This window comes from Staurois parvus, unplaced genomic scaffold (assembly GCF_062004578.1).
Source record: "Staurois parvus isolate SC_StPar_1 unplaced genomic scaffold, SC_StPar_1.0 ptg000141l, whole genome shotgun sequence".
In the NCBI taxonomy this organism is placed as follows: domain Eukaryota; kingdom Metazoa; phylum Chordata; class Amphibia; order Anura; family Ranidae; genus Staurois; species Staurois parvus.
In genome coordinates, this window is record NW_028317937.1 from 994535 (window position 1) to 1014668 (window position 20134).

A 20134-nucleotide genomic window follows, 5' to 3' on the forward strand; every position below is an offset into this window, starting at 1 on the left:
CGCCTATCCGTGACACCTCATTAGTGCTGCCTATCAGTGCCGCCTATCCATGCCACCTCATTAGTGCTGCCTATCAGTGCTGCCCATCAGTGCTGCCTCATCAACGCACATTAGTGAAGGAGAAAAATTACCTGTTTGAAGAATTTTATAATAGAAACAAAGAAACTTTTTTTTTTCAAATTTTTTGCAATTTTTTTGTTTATAGCGCAAAAAGTAAAGCGCCCAGCAGCGATTAAATACCACCAAAAGAAAGCTCTATTTGTGAGAAAAAAATGATAAAAATTTCATATGGGTACAATCTTGCAAGACCGCGCGATTGTCAATCAAAGTGCGACAGCGCTGAAAGCTGAAAATTGGCCGAGTAAAGAAGGGGGTATAAGTGCCCGGTAGGCAAGTGGTTAAAAGACTTCCAAGGATGCTATGATGAATGGGAAAATCGGTGGGAGCGTAGTGTACACTCACAAGGTGCATACTTCGAAGGAGACAATGTTCAATTGTAAAAATTTTCAATAAAATAATTTTAAAAATATCATTCTCAATACTTTCTAAATACACCTCGTATAGCTATTAATGTTCTAATACATCTCTATACTCCTAACATGCTTTTAGTGTCGTGTGTCACCATTAGAGAGATACATTTCGGAATCAACTAGGGAAATTGATACCAGTAGTTTTACCTAGAATAAATAACAAATGGTTGGAAACATAAGAGTTTTCATTATGTTATATGTTCACCTTCATTGGAATAATATATAATGCTGTTTGGGCTATGATTTCCACAAAACAGGAGAAAACCAAATTATAATTTTTTCAAAGACTTGAGCTTGTAAACAACACAAAATTGAGACTGTTTAATTGGACAAAAGGCTGGTGGAAATTGAGTACAAATTCTTTAAACAGTGGTTTAGGATACACCCCTGTCATGCCGTATGGAGTGCAGCCTGTAGGCCAGTTCCCAATTTGAATACAGTATTACAAGTTTTTTCATAATATCAAATATGGACTTCTGTTGGAATATGTAGGACACGCATTTTTGTTGCCAGAAAAATACTAATGGTGCAGTTTTGACTGCAACATGAAAAAGACTGAGCACCTTTGAGAACCCTAGTATGTATTCTCTTCAGAGAATTGGCCTGTGTAAAACACTTTCCACATGAAATGTTATTTAAGGTCTTCCAAGTTTATATAATTCTGGATTACTGCAGTACTCATACCTTACTGCTGTGCACCTTGTAGCTTCACTTTATCCCTCTCCTTATCCACAAATCTTAACAAAACGTACATTTGTTTCAACCATGACATTGTCTGAAATGTATCTCCGAATTGGCATCATGCAGTGCATTATTTCTTCCTGAGCAAGTTGAGCTGAGGGAAACAACTTTTTAACTGAGCCTCAGAGATCTGTAGATTTCCCATTTTCTCAAGGAAAGAAAATGTTGTCATATTGTATATAGCTATAAATGTTACAAAAATCATTTTTACAGAACTGTGTCTTTCGTAAGCAAAACTCTTGATTCTTGATTAGTTGCTACCAGTTCAATGTGCTGTACAAATTAGGAAGGCAACTTGAGTCATCACTGTATGAAAATGTATGTCATACTGATGTTTTTACAGAGTTCAAAATGTCATTTCAGTACAGTTTCCATGGAGATTTGACATCACTTTCTGTACAAGAGTAATTCTTCCATGCTAATTGGGCAGTGATTTGCTTCTGTTTTGTGTAGTGTCATTCCCCATGTCCAACATGCCATCGTATTTACATTTTCCTTTTCTTTATTTCAGTCCTTAAATCGCTGATTCTGAATCTTCTTGTAAAATGGCTCTTCCGCTTCTTCACTACACTCCCTTTCACTTGTCTGGGGTTTCCTTCTCAGACTAGCTTCCCGGGTAGCAAGGCCAATAGCTTCAGCTATTAGAGGTGTTGGCACACCTCCAGCAACATTGACAGTTGGTCCACAACGTGGTTCAGAATCAGGCTCTATGTCACTAATGGAGGAACCAGGAGACACACCAGCACCTTTGGGTGGCCTGTAGCCACGAAAATCCTTGCTCATGTCATAACTTCCTGGTTCTTGGGGATCTCCAGTCTTTTGCCCCGCCTTCCATTCCCATGGGCCATTGCCTGAGGACAGATGAACAACTGGGTGATGAGGTGCATGAGCGTCAATAGTGACAATGCTGGAACTGTCCCTTTCTGAGGGTGAGCGATACTGTGAAGAGTCAGAACTGCTGGTTGTTGAAGATGAAGATGTTTCTGAATGTTTTGGAGTACTGGAGCCTAGTACTGTTGCCTGCTGTTGTTGTTGTTGTTTTGACATGGCAATCACTTGCATTAATCTAGGAGGATTTGCAGTTGCTCTTGGTGCCCCACCTTTTTCAGCCATCATCATCCACTTGGCTCTAATTGCTGAGCTGCTTTTTGGAGAACCAGTTTGATTTTCTTCAGGGATGTGTAGAAGTGGTGGGGCTGCAGGGCGCGGCTGAATAAGTACCCGAGGAGCTCCTGGCCGAGCCTGAACTGTGGGATAAAGTGATGGAGGAACCCTGTCGGGGTCTGGCTCATCAAGTATAATACCTGAAGTTTCAGAGGCTGCCCTTCGATGGGCTTGTGCCAATGCTACCTCCTCCCCAAGTGTCAGACTACGCCCTTCAATAGGCTTTGGCTTCCATTCAGGTCCTGCTGTCCTCTGACGAGAGCCTTCATTGGGCATGTGCATAGTCATGTGCCGACGGCCAGTGTCTTCCATGGATGGGGTACTCACCCGGGGCAAAGTGTTGCTAAAAGTCACCATGTTCTCCTTTCCCATGGGACTTCTTGGGGCTAATAAGTCAACATCCACGCTGGCACGTTTTAGGCTGCCAAGAGAATTTTTCTCACGCTGAACCTATAATGAAACATCATCAGTCAATGAAATCACAAAAAAACAAAGCAATTATTTTTTCAAGAGAAATTGTGTAGAACAGGGGCCTACCTGATTGGATACAAATTGATTGGATAGTTTAGGTAAGTCCTATTATTACAAATGTTTGATAGTGAGATTGCACAAAGATTGTATGGTCAGACTGTAGTATGTATGGTAAGTTTAAATCAGGCTATAGACAACTCGAAAACCAAACAAAAATTCTTATTAATAGCCAGTTTGTTTGTTTTTTGCATCATCAGTGTTCCCACTGCGACACACGATTTTTCGTGTTGCAACCGAAAGTGCCAGATCAAACATGTTGGATTTTCTTGTAAAAACAAACACATTTCTAATCACAAATAGGGGAATCGTAGGATAAAGTGAAATAAAAATGAACTATGTATGAACAAGGAAAGTATGAACCCGATGGAAAAGAATGCTTGCAGACAAAGTTCTTTCATACATCAAACATGTATACCTAGCATGGACTAATGCACTCCCATTACCAGGAATTGTCAATAGTACAGTATATATGGTGCAATGGAATACACAAATGTCTTTGCTTTAAAATGTAAAAATGCTGATAACTGATGTACTAAGCAGACTAAGCATAACTGTTTTCAATAAATACACCAGCAAACATCAAGTCTGCTTAGTACATAAGGTATCACAGTGTGTAGTGTATAGATAAAGGAGAAAATATAACAGGTAAACATTAAAATAAAAATAGATGTAAAAAGTGCAGTACTAAAAAATGACATACATAAATCAATTAAATCTTGAACAATAAAATGTACACGGTGCTCATGTATTACACCAAATAGAGCAGTCTTAATATTCGTGAAAAAACGTGCAGGCTTGACTCAAGAAGGTCAGTAATCTCAAGAGGTGACTTTCAATAGCGTAGATATTAAATAATCCTTGTGACGTGACTCCGTGCATCTAGTTATGAAATATGCACTCACCAGAAGCACATAGAACATGTGCATTACACCATCAAATCTCCGTCAGGTCCCCTTTAAATGGATACAGACAGCTAACCAGGAGCAAGGATCCCAGGTCTGGACACCAACCTCCCATGAAGCTCTCCCTCCTCTGGGGGTCTCCAAGAGTAATTGGCTCAAAGCCAAGTAATATATAAAAAGATTCTTATAATGTAGTACTTTTCAAAAATTGAGCCGAGGTCCGGCAGTCATCTTGGATATTGGATGACACAGCCACATTGTTTTGTTACTGCTGCACGTGCTTTTTATAGTATTTTATTGTCTACGATTTTGGTGGTACTGTTTTTAGAACATTCAATGCTAATTCAATCAATTTTTGAAAAGTACATTATACAAATCTTTTTATATATTACTTGGCTTTGAGCCAATTACTCTTGGAGACCCCCAGAGGAGGGAGAGCTTCATGGGAGGTTGGTGTCCAGACCTGGGATCCTTGCTCCTGGTTAGCTGTCTGTATCCATTTAAAGGGGACCTGACGGAGATTTGATGGTGTAATGCACATGTTCTATGTGCTTCTGGTGACTGTGTATTTCATAACTAGATGCACGGAGTGACGTCACAAGGATTATTTAATATCTACGCTATTAAAAGTCACCTCTTGAGATTACTGACCTTCTTGAGTCAAGCCTGCATGTTTTTTCAGGAATATTAAGACTGTTCTATTTGGTGTAATACATGAGCACCGTGTACATTTTATTGTTCAAAATTTAATTGATTTATGTATGTCCTTTTTTAGCGCTGCACTTTTTATATCTATTTTTATTCTGACTGGGTTTTTAGGATATCCTACGTTGGTGCAATTGCTGCTATATTTACAGGTGAAACTCGAAAAATTAGAATATCATGCAAAAGTTCATTTATTTCAGTAATGCAACTTAAAAGGTGAAACTAATATATGAGATAGACTCATTACATGCAAAGCAAGATAGTTCAAGCCATGATTTGTCATAATTGTGATGAAAGCCCCAAATCCACAATCTCCGAAAATTTGAATATTGTGAAAAGGTGCAATATTCTAGGCTTAAAGTGTCCCACTCTAATCAGCTAACTATGCCATAATAAGCCACACCTGCAAAGGGTTCCTGAGCCTTTAAATGGTCTCTCAGTCTGGTTCAGTAGGAATCACAATCATGGGAAAGACTGCTGACCTGAAAGTTGTGCAGAAAACCATCATTGCCACCCTTCATAAGGAGGGAAAGCCTCAAAAGTTTATTGCAAAAGAAGCTGGATGTTCCCAAAGTGCTGTATCAAAGCACATTGATAGAAAGTTATGTGGAAGGGAAAAGTGTGGAAGAAAAATGTGCACAAGCAGCAGGGATGACCGCAGCCTGGAGAGGATTCTCAGGAAAAGGCCATTCAAAAGTGTTGGGGACTTTCACAAGGAGTGGACTGAGGCTGGAGTCAGTGCATCAAGAGCCACCACACACAGACTGATCCTGGACATGGGCTTCAAATGTTGTATTCCTCTTGTCAAGCTGCTCCTGAACAACAAACAACTTCAGAAGCGTCTTACCTGGGCTAAAGAAAAACAGACCTGGTCTGTTGCTCAGTGGTCCAAAGTCCTCTTTTCTGATGAGAGCAACTTTTGCATCTCATTTGGAAACCAAAGACCCAGAGTATGGAGGAAGAATGGAGAGGTACACACTGCAAGATGCTTGAAGTCCAGTGTGAAGTTTCCACAGTCTGTGTTGATTTGGGGAGCCGTGTCATCTGCTGGTGTTGGTCCACTGTACTTCATTAAGTCCAGGGTCAACGCAGCTGTCTACCAGGAGATTTTGGAGCACTTCACGCTTCCTTCCTCAGACAAGCTTTACGGGGATGCTGACTTCATTTTCCAGCAGGACGTGGCACCTGCCCACACTGCCAAAAGCACCAAAACCTGGTTCAATGACCATGGGATTACTGTGCTTGATTGGCCAGCAAACTCGCCTGACCTGAACCCCATAGAGAATCTATGGGGCATTGCCAAGAGAAAGGTGAGAGACATGAGACCGAACAATGCAGAAGAGCTGAAGGCCGCTATTGAAGCATCCTGGTCTTCCATAACACCTCAGCAGTGCCACAGGCTGATAGCTTCCATGCCACGCCGCATTGAGGCAGTAATTGCTGCAAAAGGGGCCCAAACCAAGTACTGAGTACATATGCATGCTTATACTTTTCAGAGGTCCGATATTGTTCTATGTACAATCCTTATTTTATTGATTGCATGTAATATTCAAATTTTCTGAGATTGTGGATTTGGGATTTTAATGAGCTGTAAGCCATATTCATCACAATTATGACAAATCACAGCTTGAACTATCTTGCTTTGCATGTAATGAGTCTATCTCATATATTAGTTTCACCTTTTAAGTTGCATTACCGAAATAAATGAACATTTGCACGATATTCTAATTTTTCGAGTTTCACCTGTATTTATTTTATAGTTGGATTGATTAATTCCTGAGCGCTCGCTTTATGCTCTTTTACTACAAACATTAAAACAAAGACAACAAACACAAAAATTTCCAGAACAAGCACATGCTTATTACGCAAAACAGGCACAAAAAATCTGTTGTTTAACAGTGCAAACATTTGGTTTTTGACTTACCTATGGCCAGCCTAAGGATGACTATGCTTAAAATGTGTGCTGGCTTCAAATTAAGCTCATTTGAAAAGTAAAGAAATTTGCATCACAGGACAATTTTAGTGAAATCATTTTAATAAGTATCATGGGTTTTGTGGACCCTCTGTGTCACCAGTAGAATACACATGCTCCCCCTTCCCGCCCAAAAGAAAGGGGTCTAACAATTGCTTAATGTTTGCCGTGCAAAGTTGTTACACTACATGACACCCCAAGGTTTTTAGCCAAAAACCAGGTCACAAGCAAGAGCTTGGGACAGATTATGTTCAGGTCAAATCAGATAACTGGCATTGGCTTGGGCAGGCAGAGAGAAGAACAGGAATTGGTAGATGGGCTAGAGTAGTAAACAGAATGAGCATTCAGGGTTCCTGGAGCACTTAATGAAGGTCTCAGGGCTCAGCTGGAATTTTTGCTGAGTTACCAGTATACTAAGCTAAGTTTGTACTTGCTGCTTGGTTACATTACTGGCATGCTAAAGTATGTCTGCAATGAAAAACCCTACTTTATCCAACAGATTGCATTGCACACTTGGTATCAATGTGTATAGCCAGAGTATAAAACTTTGGTATGGGAGCCAGTCATGAATATGGAGGACTGGTGGCTGACCACAGAGAACCAAAGACTGTGTCTTTTGCACAAGGACAATAATGAACAAAGAAAAGTTATATCCAAACTGATTAATGGTTTAGAACAAAGATATGATTAAGAGCATTTATTTTCATTATATTCATTTATATATGTTAACATTAAATATTCTCTCACCAGATGAGTTAGGACAGTAAATGTACACCTAATTGCTCTAGCCAAGCTTATTATTATTAATTGCACTTAAAGGAAATGTATAGTGTTTTTGTATATTTTTCATAATGTATTAAATTCAGGGCAAATAATTACATTTACATATAAATTGTTTAATTTGTTTATTGTCTTGTGAATATGATGATGTATGCAGTAGCATCTCAGATTGCTATCAAATGCAAATGAAAAGGGCTACCTCCTGACATACCTGCCCTCATTTTATCCATTGCTGTACATATATGGAAGCTCTCATAGATTAGAGTTAGGACTACACCACACAAAAAGGCCTTGATGAGGCAGTGTGACTTCCTTATATATAGTTGCAAATGTTGTGCAACTAAAACCTCTGTTTTTAACGCAAATTGATTAAACAGTGTAATATCTTTTTATTTTCTTTTTTTGCTTGCTGTCTGGCAGGTTTGCTGCACTTACTTTAAATGTTAGTCATAAATTAAAGTGGTTGCCAATTTTATTTAAAATGTCGGTGAAATGCACCCAACAACACACTGCATTTGCTCTTTGACACAAACTCAAAGCCCATAGTCACAGGACCAAAAGAACTCTCCTATTCCTGGCACCTTTTTCCCCATTGTTATTAATAATGATGTTCTGCTTGTGTCAGAGTCATAACGCCACTGCTGTCCTTTAGAAATAGGGACTCTAAGAGATGAAAGCAAATTGTTGTGCTCTCATTTTAGAAAACCCATTATGCTCACTGATACCAGTGTCATAGGTGCACCCTACAATTCCAAAACCACCGGGGCCTCTTCACACATGCGGTATGGTAAGTTGGTAAGCTAACCTTGCATTAATTTTGAATGACACCCTAATGCACCGCTACAAAACACCTGCACTTCTACAACCCATTGCAGTGCACCCCAAGGCATGCACAAAAACACAGTCACAAACCTTCCTTTAGATTTTCACTTGAGGATAGTGATCCTCAGGTGTCAATAGAATTAGAATGTGGCCTGAATGAGCGAGGGAAATAAAGGCCTTTCCTAAATCCTAACAGCATATAGGTCATATATAATCTTATTAGAACAGGTACATGCTGTAGCTGTCGGTTATAAAGTATGCACTGTAATATATTGTATAATTAGCACATTGCATCAGGTTTTGCATTATCATAGTAGCCACTGTGCAGGAAATTGTTTTTTTTTTTTCGCCAGGAAATTGCCTGTGGGATTAGGGTATCTGCTATGTGAGTTTTTAGCTACTTTTATATAATACAATGAGTCCTTTGTGCCTAGAATATGTACTGTATACATATTTCATTTAACTTTATGTTTTAGGCTAAATTTTTTTTAGACCAAACAATGAATATTTGTATTTCACTAACCTGACGTTGGGTAGCCTGGCTACCAGGATGGGGAGATAGTTCATCATTGCTTGAGGATTTGTTCTGGTGGTATACAGACTCATGTCCACGCTGTGTCAAAGCACGTAAATTGTCTTTACTCGGGGGTGCTGGCAAAGAGTCCTCAGAGGATGCCCGAAAATTACCCACAGCATGATAAGCCTGTAATTGTATGGTGTCAAGCAAGGCAATTAGTTCCATATGGCATGAATAGCTAACTTAGATTAAAAGCTCATTACTGTATATCACTTCTGCACAATGGTGTAATAAAAATTTTTGGGGTTTTTTAAAAATATTTTTTATTGTTATACAAAAATCTATCACTCACCAAATAAGCAGCGATGCCTGCTCCAATAAGGAATCCTGCATATACATCTACTGGGTGACTGCGGTACTGTGTGATCTGGGTTAGTCCACACACTCCAGCGGCAATGGCAAAAGAGAACACTAGCAATGGCTTCAGAAGTTTTGTACTATCTGTTATGATGGAGTTAAAATACATCTGAAAAATAAAACAGTGGCATAAGGCTTTTCTGTGATTCATTATGTTACCATTAGCTGTCCTGATTTCCATCACTCAAGCCTGTGGGCACACAACCTTTGGCCCCTAAAGCGTTAATGCTGTGCTAGGATCACCTTTATTACAGAGAACATGCTCTTCTTGGTCCTAACATTGCTTTGAAAATTGTATATACTATAAATGACCTTATTTAAAAATGAGGATACCAGCCCAGGCAGCTGCTATGAAAGCAGAAAGCAGGCCAATACTTTTCAGTGTAGTACCACTGTCTTGAAAACTGTCCTGTTGCTATGGATGATTTCATATAATCTTCCTTTTAGGATGTTGATGTAGACATGAGACTCTGCTGTAGATAGGCCAGTTTTATCGATTAGGCAAATTTGGGATGCTGTAAAATTTTAAAGGAAACCTGTAATTACTATAGTTACATAGTTAGTCTGGCTGAAAAAAGACAAAAGTCCATCCAGTTCAACCACTGCAAAATAAAAAAAGTTATAATCCTATACCCAGAGTCAATCCAGAGGAAGGCAAAAAAAAAAACCCAGCAAAGCATGATCCAATTTGCTCCTGCAGTGGAAAAAATTCCTTCCTGATCCCCCGAGGGGCAATCAGATATTCCCTGGATCAACTTTACCTATAAATGTTAGTATCCAGTTATATTCTGTGTATCCAAGAAAGAATCCAGGCCTTTTTTTAAAGCAATCCACTGAGCTGGCCAGAACCAACTCTTGAGGGAGTCTATTCCACATTTTCACAGCTCTCACTGTGAAGTAAACTTTCCGTGTTTGGAGATTAAATTTTGTTTCCTCCAGATGTAAAGAGTGCCCCCTTGTCCTCTGTGATGACCTCAGGGTGAATAGCTCTACACCGAGTTCACTATATGAACCACTGATGTATTTATACATGTTGATCATATCCCCCTTTATCTCCTCTTCTCAAGAGATCAATGTTCTTTTTGTGAATTGGTGCACTAAACTGAACTGCATATTCCAGATGAGGTATTACTAATGATTTGTACAGGGGAATATGATATCTCTCTCTCTGGAGTCTATACTTCTTTTAATACAAGAGAGGATTTTGCTCACTTTAGAAAGCGCAGCTTGGCATTGCATGTCATTATTAAGCTTGTGATCTACCAGAACTCCCAGATCCTTCACCATTGATTCCCCCAGTTGTACTCCCCCTAGTATGTATGAGGCATGCATATTCTTAGCCCCCAAGTGCATAACCTTACATTTATCAACATTAAACCTCATTTGCCACATAGTTGCCCAATTAAACAGTGCATTGAGGTTGGCTTGTAAATTGAAGACATCCTGTAAGGACATTATTCCACTGCACAGCTTGGTGTCATCAGCAAAGACTGAAATTGTATTTTTAATTCCAGACCCTAGAAAAAATCCAGGCCTTTTTTTAAAACAGTCCACTGAGCTGGCCAGAACCAACTCTTGTGGGAGTCTATTTCACATTTTCACAGCTCTCACTCTGAAGAATCCTTTTCGTGTTTGGAGATTAAATTTCTTTTTCTCCAGACGTAAAGAGTGCCCCCTTGTCCTCTGTGATGACCTCAGAGTGAATAGCTCTACACCGAGTTCACTATATGAACCACTGATGTATTTATACATTGATCATATCCCCCCTTAATCTCCTCTTCTCAAGAGAGAATAGATTTAGTTCCTCTAATCTTTCCTCATAGCTGAGCTCCTCCATGCCTCTTATCAGTTTGGTTGCCCTTCTCTGTACTTTCTCCAGTTCCCCAATGTTCTTTTTGTTAATTGGTGCCCAAAACTGAACTGCATATTCCAGATGAGGTGTTACTAATGATTTGTACAGGGGTAATATGATATCTCTCTCTCTGGAGTCTATACCTCTTTTAATACAAGAGAGGATTTTGCTCACTTTAGAAACCGCAGCTTTGCATTGCATGCCATTATTAAGCTTGTGATCTACCAGGACTCCTAGATCCTTCTCCACCATTGATTCCCCCAGTTGTACTCCCCCTAGTATGTATGATGCATGCATATTCTTAACCCCCAAGTGCATAGCTTTACATTTATCAACATTAAACCTCATTTGCCACATAGTTGCCAAATTAAACAGTGCATTGAGGTCGGCTTGTAAATTGGAGCCATCATGTAAGGACGTTATTCCACTGCACAGCTTGGTGTCATCTGCAAAGACTGAAATGGGATTTTTAATCCCAGACCCTATATCGTTTATAAATATATTAAAAAGTAAGGGTCCCAACACTGAACCTTGGGGTACATTATTATTATTATTATACAGGACTTATATAGCGCAGACAGTTTGCTCAGCGCTTTACATAATGGAGGGAGACAGTACAGTAACAATACAGTTCAATACAAGAGGGATTAGAGGGCCCTGCTCCTTGGAGCTTACAATCTAGGAGGGAGGGGATAGTGGTACAAGAGGTAATTAGCTGTGGGGGATGGAGTGGTAGGAAGAGTAGAGGATTCCAATATTAGCTGGGGTCGGGGTAAGCTTCCCTGAAGAGATGGGTTTTCAGAGTGCGCCTAAAAGTGAGCAGAGTAGGCGATAGCCTGATAGATTGGGGTAGGGAGTTCCAGAGGATGGGTGAAGCCCTTGAGAAATCCTGGAGACGAGCATGGGAGGAGGAGACAAGGGAGCTAGAGAGTAGGAGGTCTTGCGAGGAGCGGAGAGTACATTTTGGGTAGTATTTAGAGACAAAGTCGGTGATGTAGTTAGGGGCAGTGTTATGAACGGCTTTATACGTCAGTGTTAGTGTTTTGAATTTTATCCGCTGGGCAATTGGAAGCCAGTGGTGGGATTGGCAGGGAGGGGTGGCAGATACAGAGCGGTTAGTAAGGTGAATGAGTCTGGCAGCAGCATTCAAGATGGACTGGAGTGGGGATAGCCTGCGATGAGGTAGGCCAGTGAGGAGGGAGTTACAGTAGTCAAGGCGTGATATAATAAGGAAGTGAACGAGTTGCTTAGTGGTTTCAGAGGTTAGGAATGGTCGTATCTTGGAGATGTTGCGGAGGTGAAGTCTACATGAGTTTGTCAGCGATTGGATCTGGGGCTGAAAGGACAGATTGGAGTCTATGATTATGCCTAGTTACCTGGCATGAGGGGTGGGACTGATGATAGTGTTGTTGATCTTGATGGAGAAGTTGGGGGGGGGGGGCACAGGCTGGGGGGAATACTAGGAGCTCAGTTTTGGAAAGGTTGAGTTTGAGGAAGTGGAGTGACATCCAGTCCGATATGTCACTTAGTAGGCTGGTGATGCGATTGGAGACTGAGGGGGTGAGGTGAGAGGTGGAGAGATAGATTTGTGTGTCGTCGGCATAGAGATGGTAGTTGAAGCCGTGGGAGTTTATCAAATGGCCAAGGCAGGAGGTGTAGATGGAGAAGAGGAGGGGTCCGAGGACAGAACCTTGAGGGACCCCAACAGAGAGAGGGAGTGAAGGGGAGGTGGCAGTGTTATAGGTAACACTGAAGGAGCGCTGTGATAGATAAGAGGAGAACCAGGAGAGAGCGGAGTCTCTGAGGCCAATAGAGTGCTGTCTTTTGAGGAGGAGGGGGTGGTCAACCGTGTCAAAGCCGCAGAGAGGTCAAGTAGTAGGAGGCCAGTATAGTGGCCATTGGTTCTGGCGGTTAGTAGGTCATTGGTGAGTTTGAATAGGGCAGTTTCGGTGGAGTGTAAGGGGCGGAAGCCGGACTGTAAAGGGTCGAGAAGGTTGTTGTTGGTGAGATGGGAGCTCAGGCGATTGTAGACTAAGCGTTCTAGGAATTTAGAGGTAAATGGCAGTAGGGAGATGGGTCTTAAGTTGTTTAGGTCTGTGGGGTCCAGGGAGGGTTTCTTAAGTATGGGAGTGATGTGCGCGTGCTTTAGAGGGGAGGGGAAGGTACCGTGGAGAGGGAAAGATTGAAGATGTGGGTGAGGGAGCATAGGATGGAAGAGGAGGGGGACCGCAGGAGTTGTGAGGGGACAGGGTCCAGGGGGCAGGTGGTGAGGCGGGCTTCGGAGAAAATCTTAGTGACCTCTTTGGTAGTAGTGAGGTCAAGGGAGTAAAGTGTTGAGTGGGTTATTGTGTGAGGAGTGCTAAGTAGGGTGGGTGTCTGAGTAGTGGCGAAGTCCCTACGAATTGTCAATCTTGTTTTTGAAGTGGTTAGCAATCTCGTGGGCGGTAAGTGAGGTACTGGGTGGTGGTGGAGGCGAAGAAAGTAGAGAGTTAAAAGTGGAGAAGAGCCGGCGAGGACTGGAGGAGAAGGTATTAATGAGGGTAATAAAGTAGGCTTGTTTGGCAGCGTGAAGGGAGGAAGTGTACATTAAGAAGGCAGATTTATAGCGGGTGAGCGCTTGTTGGGATTTGGTTTTACGCCATAGTCACTCCAGCACACGACTATGTCGTTTGAGGTTTCTGGAATGGTCTGTCTGCCAGGGTTGTAGCGGTCGGGGCCTAATGCTTCGTGTTGTTGGGGGTGCGAGCGAGTCTAGAGCGGCTGAAAGCGAGTTGTTGTAGGCAGTAGCAGCCAAGCCAGGGCATGACAGGGGATGGATGCTGTCGTAAAGTTAGTCAGTTGCAGAGTGGAAGGGAGCAGGGTTACAGTTTTGGAGGTTTCTGCTGGTAACTGTTTGTCATTTGGAGGGATAGGTGTTTGAGGACGAGGAGACTGAGAAGGTGATGAGGTTGTGATTGGAGAGAGGAAAGGGGGTGTTTGTGCGGTTGTAGGGAGTGCAAAGGTGAGAGAAGACAAGGTCAAGAGTGTTCCCGTCAGAGTGAGTGGAGGACTGTATGCACTGTGCTAGTGCAAAAAAAGAGGTTATGTGGAAGAGTTGGGATGTAGCCTGGTTATTGATGTTGATAGGGATGTTGAAGTCTCCAAGAATGATAGTGGGTAGCTCGGAGGAGAGAAAGAAGGTAGCCAGGCGGCGAAGTTGTCAAGAAAGCGGGACCCGGGTCCAGAAGGCCGATAGATCACTGCAATCCTCAGAGAGATTGGAGAGAATAGCCGGATGCAGTGGGTCTCGAAGGAAGAGAAGGATAGAGAGGGAGGGTTAGGGAGGACCTGGAAGGTGCTCAGTGGTGACAGGAGCAAACCAGCCCCACCACCTTTCCGACCACTGGGTCTGGGTGAGTGGGTTCAGATGAGACCTCCATAGGAGAGTGCTGCGGGGGAGGCAGAGTCTGTTGCTTGGACCCAGGTTTTGGTGATCGCTTTGAGGTTAAGGGAGGGGGAGACAAAGAGGTCATGGATGGAAGTGAGCTTGTTGCAGACCGAGCGGGCGTTCCAGAGTGCGCATGAGAACGTGAGGGTGGTTTTGGGGAGCAGGGGGACAGATAAAAGGTAGAGGGGGTTGCAGCAGTTCACGGAAGAGAGAGGATGTCTTGTGTGTGGGCAAGGCAGTGGGGGACCAGGGTTCGGGGAAATATCCCCGGAGGTTAGGAGAAGAATAAGGGTGAGAAAGGTGGCATGGGAGCGGGATGTATATGAGTGCGTATGTCTTCCAGTACTGGTGTACGGGTCAGCAGGAGAGTGGAGTATCAGGAGGAGGTGATGAGAGCAGTAGTAGGGAGATGAAAGCAGTGAAGGTGAGATGTACAGTTGTTTGGGTGGAGCAGAGGGACGGAGAAAAGAGATTTTGGGGATGCAGGAGAGGAATATGAGGAGGAGGAGTAGAGGAGGCATTTCCAAAGGTAAACGGAGTGGGAGTCAGGTGTGGAGAAGAGTTTCCCCGGGTGCTTGATTGCAGATGGCCAAGTGTGCAGTGGAGTTTTTGTTGTCACTGACAACCCTAGACCTGTCAGGGCAGGAGCTGTGGAAAGGACAGGCAGACCTAGAGGCAGGGTCACGCACTGACTGACGACAACCACCATCCACAGACCGGAGTCCCTCAGGGCGCGGAGTCTAAGTCCCAGGCTGCCTTTCACCAGGGCCCCTGATAGTGGGGATGGACTTGACGCAGCCAGGAACCAGGTCGCGGCCCCCGAGACACCCCAGCTGCGGTAATGGCCACCGCCAATGGCGTGTAGCTGGTAGGACTCAGATCAGACAATAGCGTAGTCGAGCAGGCCGGGTCGACAACAACGGGACAAACGGTACAGAACAGTAGACAAGAATCACAGGCCGGGTTCAGCAACGGGAGGTCAGATCAAAGGAAAACGCAGAGAATGGTCTAGTCACAAGCCGAGTCAGATTCCAGGAGAGTCACGAGAGTATACACAGAGCTGTTGCAACACTAACACACAAGACACAAATGCAAAGGGCATGTGCGGACAACAGACTTATATGTAATCAACCACACGCCTCTGGGGGATGGACCTCAGAGGCCTGAAGGCATAAAAGACTCCCACCATGCTCTTTGCAGAAACCCAAGATGGATGCCAGCACATGGAGCAGCACAACCTCTGGGAAAAAGTAGGACCTTGACAAGACCATTCAGAATATGAATCATTAACCACTACTCTTTGAATACAATCTTTTAGCCAGTTTTCTAGCCATTTACATATGGATTTTTCCAAGCCGTAGACTTTACTTTACACATTAGCCGTGTGTGGGGAACTGTGTCAAACCCTTTTGCAGAATCCAAGTATACCACATCCTCCGCCACCCCTCTGTCCAAGGTTTTACTCACCTCCTCATAAAAATCAGATTTGTTTGACAACTTCTGTCTTTCATGAATTCATGCTGTCTGTTGCTTAAAATATTTTTTTCCAGCAAGAACTCATCTATGTAGTCTTTTCAAAAACTCTCTAGTATCTTCCTAACTATAGAAGTTAAACTCACAGGTCTATAATCCTATCTTGCTTTTATTCAGGTGTTTGCATATGCCTAGTAGCAGTTTCTCTTCTACCAATATATAGAAATCACACTGATCTGGTTCTTGATCATGTGCGTTTTATGAAAGCCATTCATAGTAATCATAAGTTTGTTTATAGACAAGCCCACCAGTTCAGCTGTCATTGTGTCTAGGAGAGAGAGGCAATTTGACAGCAGCTGCCAACAGACTGAGGCTGTTAACATGATAAATAGACTGCAAAAAAGAATTATTATAAGCTATTAAGGGTAAAATGCATTTTAGAAAATTTTTGTACATTTGAGAGCTTTAAAAAAATGATACACAGATATTTAGGTAGGCAAATTTGTTTTAAAATTTTAGGCAAGTTAACCGATGTGTGTGTGTGGTCTTAGCATCCAAGCATCAGTCACAAAAGGGTTAATGCTGACTTTGTCCTTTTTGTTTGCATATAACATCCTTTCAATCTCTGCTATGTATAGAGCTATCATTCAAACAGACAACTTGGGCTAAGCCTTGTTTAAAGGAAATCCTTTGTATATTTGACCTCAGTTTCTTATATTCCTGTTTTTTAAATAAGGCATTTACATGTTTTTTAGTCTTTTTGCATTCCATTTCTAGTATTTATAATTGTCTATATCCAATGAATATCAGTTTACATATGAGAATAATTACATTTTCATTTTTCTGTGCAAGACAGTGTCTTGTGACAGTACTACCTATTGGAATGACACTAATGAGCAGTTTCAGGCCAACAGATACTCACAGATATGTAGACAGCAGCAAAAGCCGAAAGTGTAGCATGTTGGGAAGGGAACGTCTTCCTGGAAACATATTTTTATGATATGAATATGTAAATAAAAATAGCATGCAGATGCATATTGCAGCAACAGAACACAATTAATAGCAGATGTGTAACAAAAGTACTTTTTATTAAAAAAAATGTCTACATAAAGACATCCCTGTTCTCGATCTGCTGATGGAGATTGCAATGTGTCATTCTTCTATTACAATACTCTTTTGACATGCTATATTTACCTCGCACAATGTTTTCTGGAAACTTGCTCTTGGTGTGGATATTCACGGTGACATAAATTGCCCCATTTTTGCTGTTTTGCAACTGCAGTTCACTGTTGCTAGGAAGCAAACAGGGTTGCTTAGCTACCTTTCCTTTGATGCACCTGCCCTCACTACGTGAACGATTTCTTGAGTCTGTGCTTTATATGGCCTTGGTGTATCTTCCCATTTATCTACAGTAGTATGCAGTTACATTTACTATTCAGAAAAAAATTTACAGTTGTGCTTACCTGGCAGACAAAATAGCATGCTGGTCATTTCCAGTGCAGATGTCCTGTGTGATATAGGGGTTTGTAGCACATGAAGTGCCAAGCCTTGTGTAGTTAGGCTTACAGACCGTGAGGAAGAATGGAGCATGATATCCAGTGGCTAGCTGAATGACATCAGTGACCAATGCAGTAGCACACAGGCCAAAAACATGAACACCTAAGGAAAGACAAGGTACCAGTGTAAAACAATTACAAAATCAGGGAGAAAAGCATTTGAAATCACACTTACCTACAAATCGAACTGTCCTGCGCAAAAAGGAATTGAAATTGCAACCCCCGGCATTGATACTTCCTTCAGAGCTACCACGACCCTTCAGTTTGGACTGAATACAGTAAAGGATTCCCTCTCCAAGCATGATCTGTAGGAGCACAATATATTAGTGCAATGAACTCTTGCCTTCAAACCTGTATCACGTAACAGAGGTACTTACAGAGGCTGCTGGGGCAGCAAATGCAAGACTGAGCAGCATGAGAAGTGGGATGAGCTCTTCATTGCTCTCAACATATGGCATAGAGAGTGAACGATCATGACACTGAAATCCACCCTGCGCGGGTCGGAAGATGTCGGTCAGCTCCAGAAAGTACAGAGATACTATGGAGGAGGCCACAATGGGAAGCTTAAGGAAAAGAAAGAGGGTAAGGAAAAAGACAGTAGCATACTTTCGGGGCAATTTTCTGATTTGTATTGCAAAATATATAGTTTCAATTGTGAGCCCACATATCTCTCTATCTCCTTATATGAATAGATATATACTATACACTGCTTAAAAAAATTAAACAAACACTTTGAAAACACATCAGATCTCAATGGGGAAAAATATCACGCTGGATATCTATACTGATATGGATTGGGTAATGTGTTAGGAACGTAAGGATCAGGGGCGGACTGACCATTTGGAAACCCGGGCACTGCCCGAGGGCCCAGGATCAGTAGGGGTCCCCATGAGATGCCCCTGGTACCTTTTTCATAGGCTTTTTTGAGTTTGGGCAGGGACACAGGGGCCCCATGATCCCCTATTGCCCGGGGGCCCCATGAGTTGTCAGTCCGCCCCTGGTAAGAATGCCCCATCGTTTGATGGAAACAAAAATCAAAGTGAAAGAAATTATGCAGAAGGCTACACCATTTGCTGAAATTTAGCAACTCAGAATGGTACTCAGTAGTTTGTATGGCCCCCACGTGCTTGTATGCATGCCTGAAAACATTGAGGCATGCTCCTAATGAGACGACGAAAGGTGTCCTGGGGTATTTCCTCCAAGATCTGGACTATGGCATCACCTGGACAGTCTGAGGTTAAACCTGGCAGTGTTTGATGGACCGAAACATGATATCCCAGAGGTGTTCTATTGGATTTAGGTCAGGTGAACGTGGGGGCGATTTAATGGCATCAATTCCATCATCCTCCAGGAACTGCCTGCATACTCTCGCCGCATAAGGGCCGGGCATTGTCATGCACTAGGAGGAACCCAGGACCGCTGCACCAGCATAGGGTCTGACAATGGGTCCAAATATTTCATTCTGATACCTAATGGTAGTCATGGTGCCATTGTCTAGCCTGTAGAGGTCTGTGCATCTCTTCAAGGATATGCCTCCCCAGACCATCACTGACACACCATCAAAACGGTCATGCTGAACGATGTTACAAGCAGCATAATGTTCTCCATGGCTTCTCCAGACCCTTTCATTTTTGTTACATCTGCTCAGGGTGAACCTGCTTTCATCTGTGAAAAGCACAGGGTGCCAGTGGCGGATCTGCCAATTCTGTTGTTCAATGGCAAATGCCAATCGAGCTGTATGGTGCCGGGCAATGAGCACAGGGCCCACTAGAGGACGTCGGGCCCTAAGGCCACCTTCATGAAGTCTGTTTCTGATTGTTTGGTCGAAGACATTCACGCCAGTGGCCTGCTGGAGGTCATTTCTGGCAGTGCTCATCCTATTCCTCCTTGCACAAAGGAGCAGATACCTGTCCTGCTGATGGGTTTAGGACCTTCAACGGCCCTGTCTAGCTCTCCTAGAGTAACTGCCTGGAATCTCCTCCATGCGCTTGAGACTGTGCTGGGAGAAGCAGCAAACCTTCTGGCAATGGCAATGGTATTGATGTGCCATCCTGGAGGAGTTGAACTGTCTGTGCAACCTCTGTAGGGTCCAGGTATTGCCTCATGCTACCAATAGTGACACTGACCCTAGCCAAATGCAAAACTAGTAAAAAACAGTGAGAAAAGATGTAGGGAAAAAATGTCAGTGGCCTCCAGCTGTAAAACCATTCCTGGTCGTCTCATTGTTGCCCATCTACTGCACCTGTTGTTAATTTCATTAACATAAATATAATTTATTCATTAACACCAAAGCAGCTGAAACTGATTAACAACCCCCTCTGCTACTTAACTGCCCAGATCAATATCCCAGGAGTTTAATTGACTTGATGCTATACTCTGATTAAAATGTGTTCCTTTAATGTTTATTAAATATACAGTGCATATATAGATAGATAGATAGATAGATAGATAGATAGATAGATAGATAGATAGAAAGATAGATGTACAGTCAGGTCCATAAATATTGGGACATCGACACAATTCTAACATTTTTGGCTCTATACACCACCACAATGGATTTGAAATTAAACAAACAAAATGTGCTTTAACTGCAGACTGTCAGCTTTAATTTGAGGGTATTTACATCCAAATCAGGTGAACGGTGTAGGAATTACATCAGTTTGCATATGTGCCTCCAACTTGTTAAGGGACCAAAAGTAATGGGACAATTGGATTCTCAGCTGTTCCATGGCCAGGTGTGTGTTA

General features: G+C 42.5%; 1 protein-coding gene across 2 annotated transcripts in view; it reads right to left on the reverse strand.

Annotated features, from left to right (window-relative positions):
• Positions 1-836: 836 nt before the first annotated feature.
• Positions 837-20134, reverse strand: part of PLPPR3 (phospholipid phosphatase related 3) — a 58303-nt gene continuing 39005 nt past the window's right edge. For both annotated transcript variants that reach the window (XM_089673570.1, XM_089673569.1), the window contains exons 3-9: positions 17767-17952; positions 17565-17694; positions 17297-17492; positions 16756-16813; positions 9017-9190; positions 8671-8850; positions 837-2885 (exon numbers count right to left, since the gene is read on the reverse strand). In XM_089673570.1, coding sequence (XP_089529696.1) covers positions 1779-2885; positions 8671-8850; positions 9017-9190; positions 16756-16813; positions 17297-17492; positions 17565-17694; positions 17767-17952 — 2031 coding nt within the window. In that variant the 3' untranslated portion in view covers positions 837-1778. The remainder of the gene's footprint in view (positions 2886-8670; positions 8851-9016; positions 9191-16755; positions 16814-17296; positions 17493-17564; positions 17695-17766; positions 17953-20134) is intronic.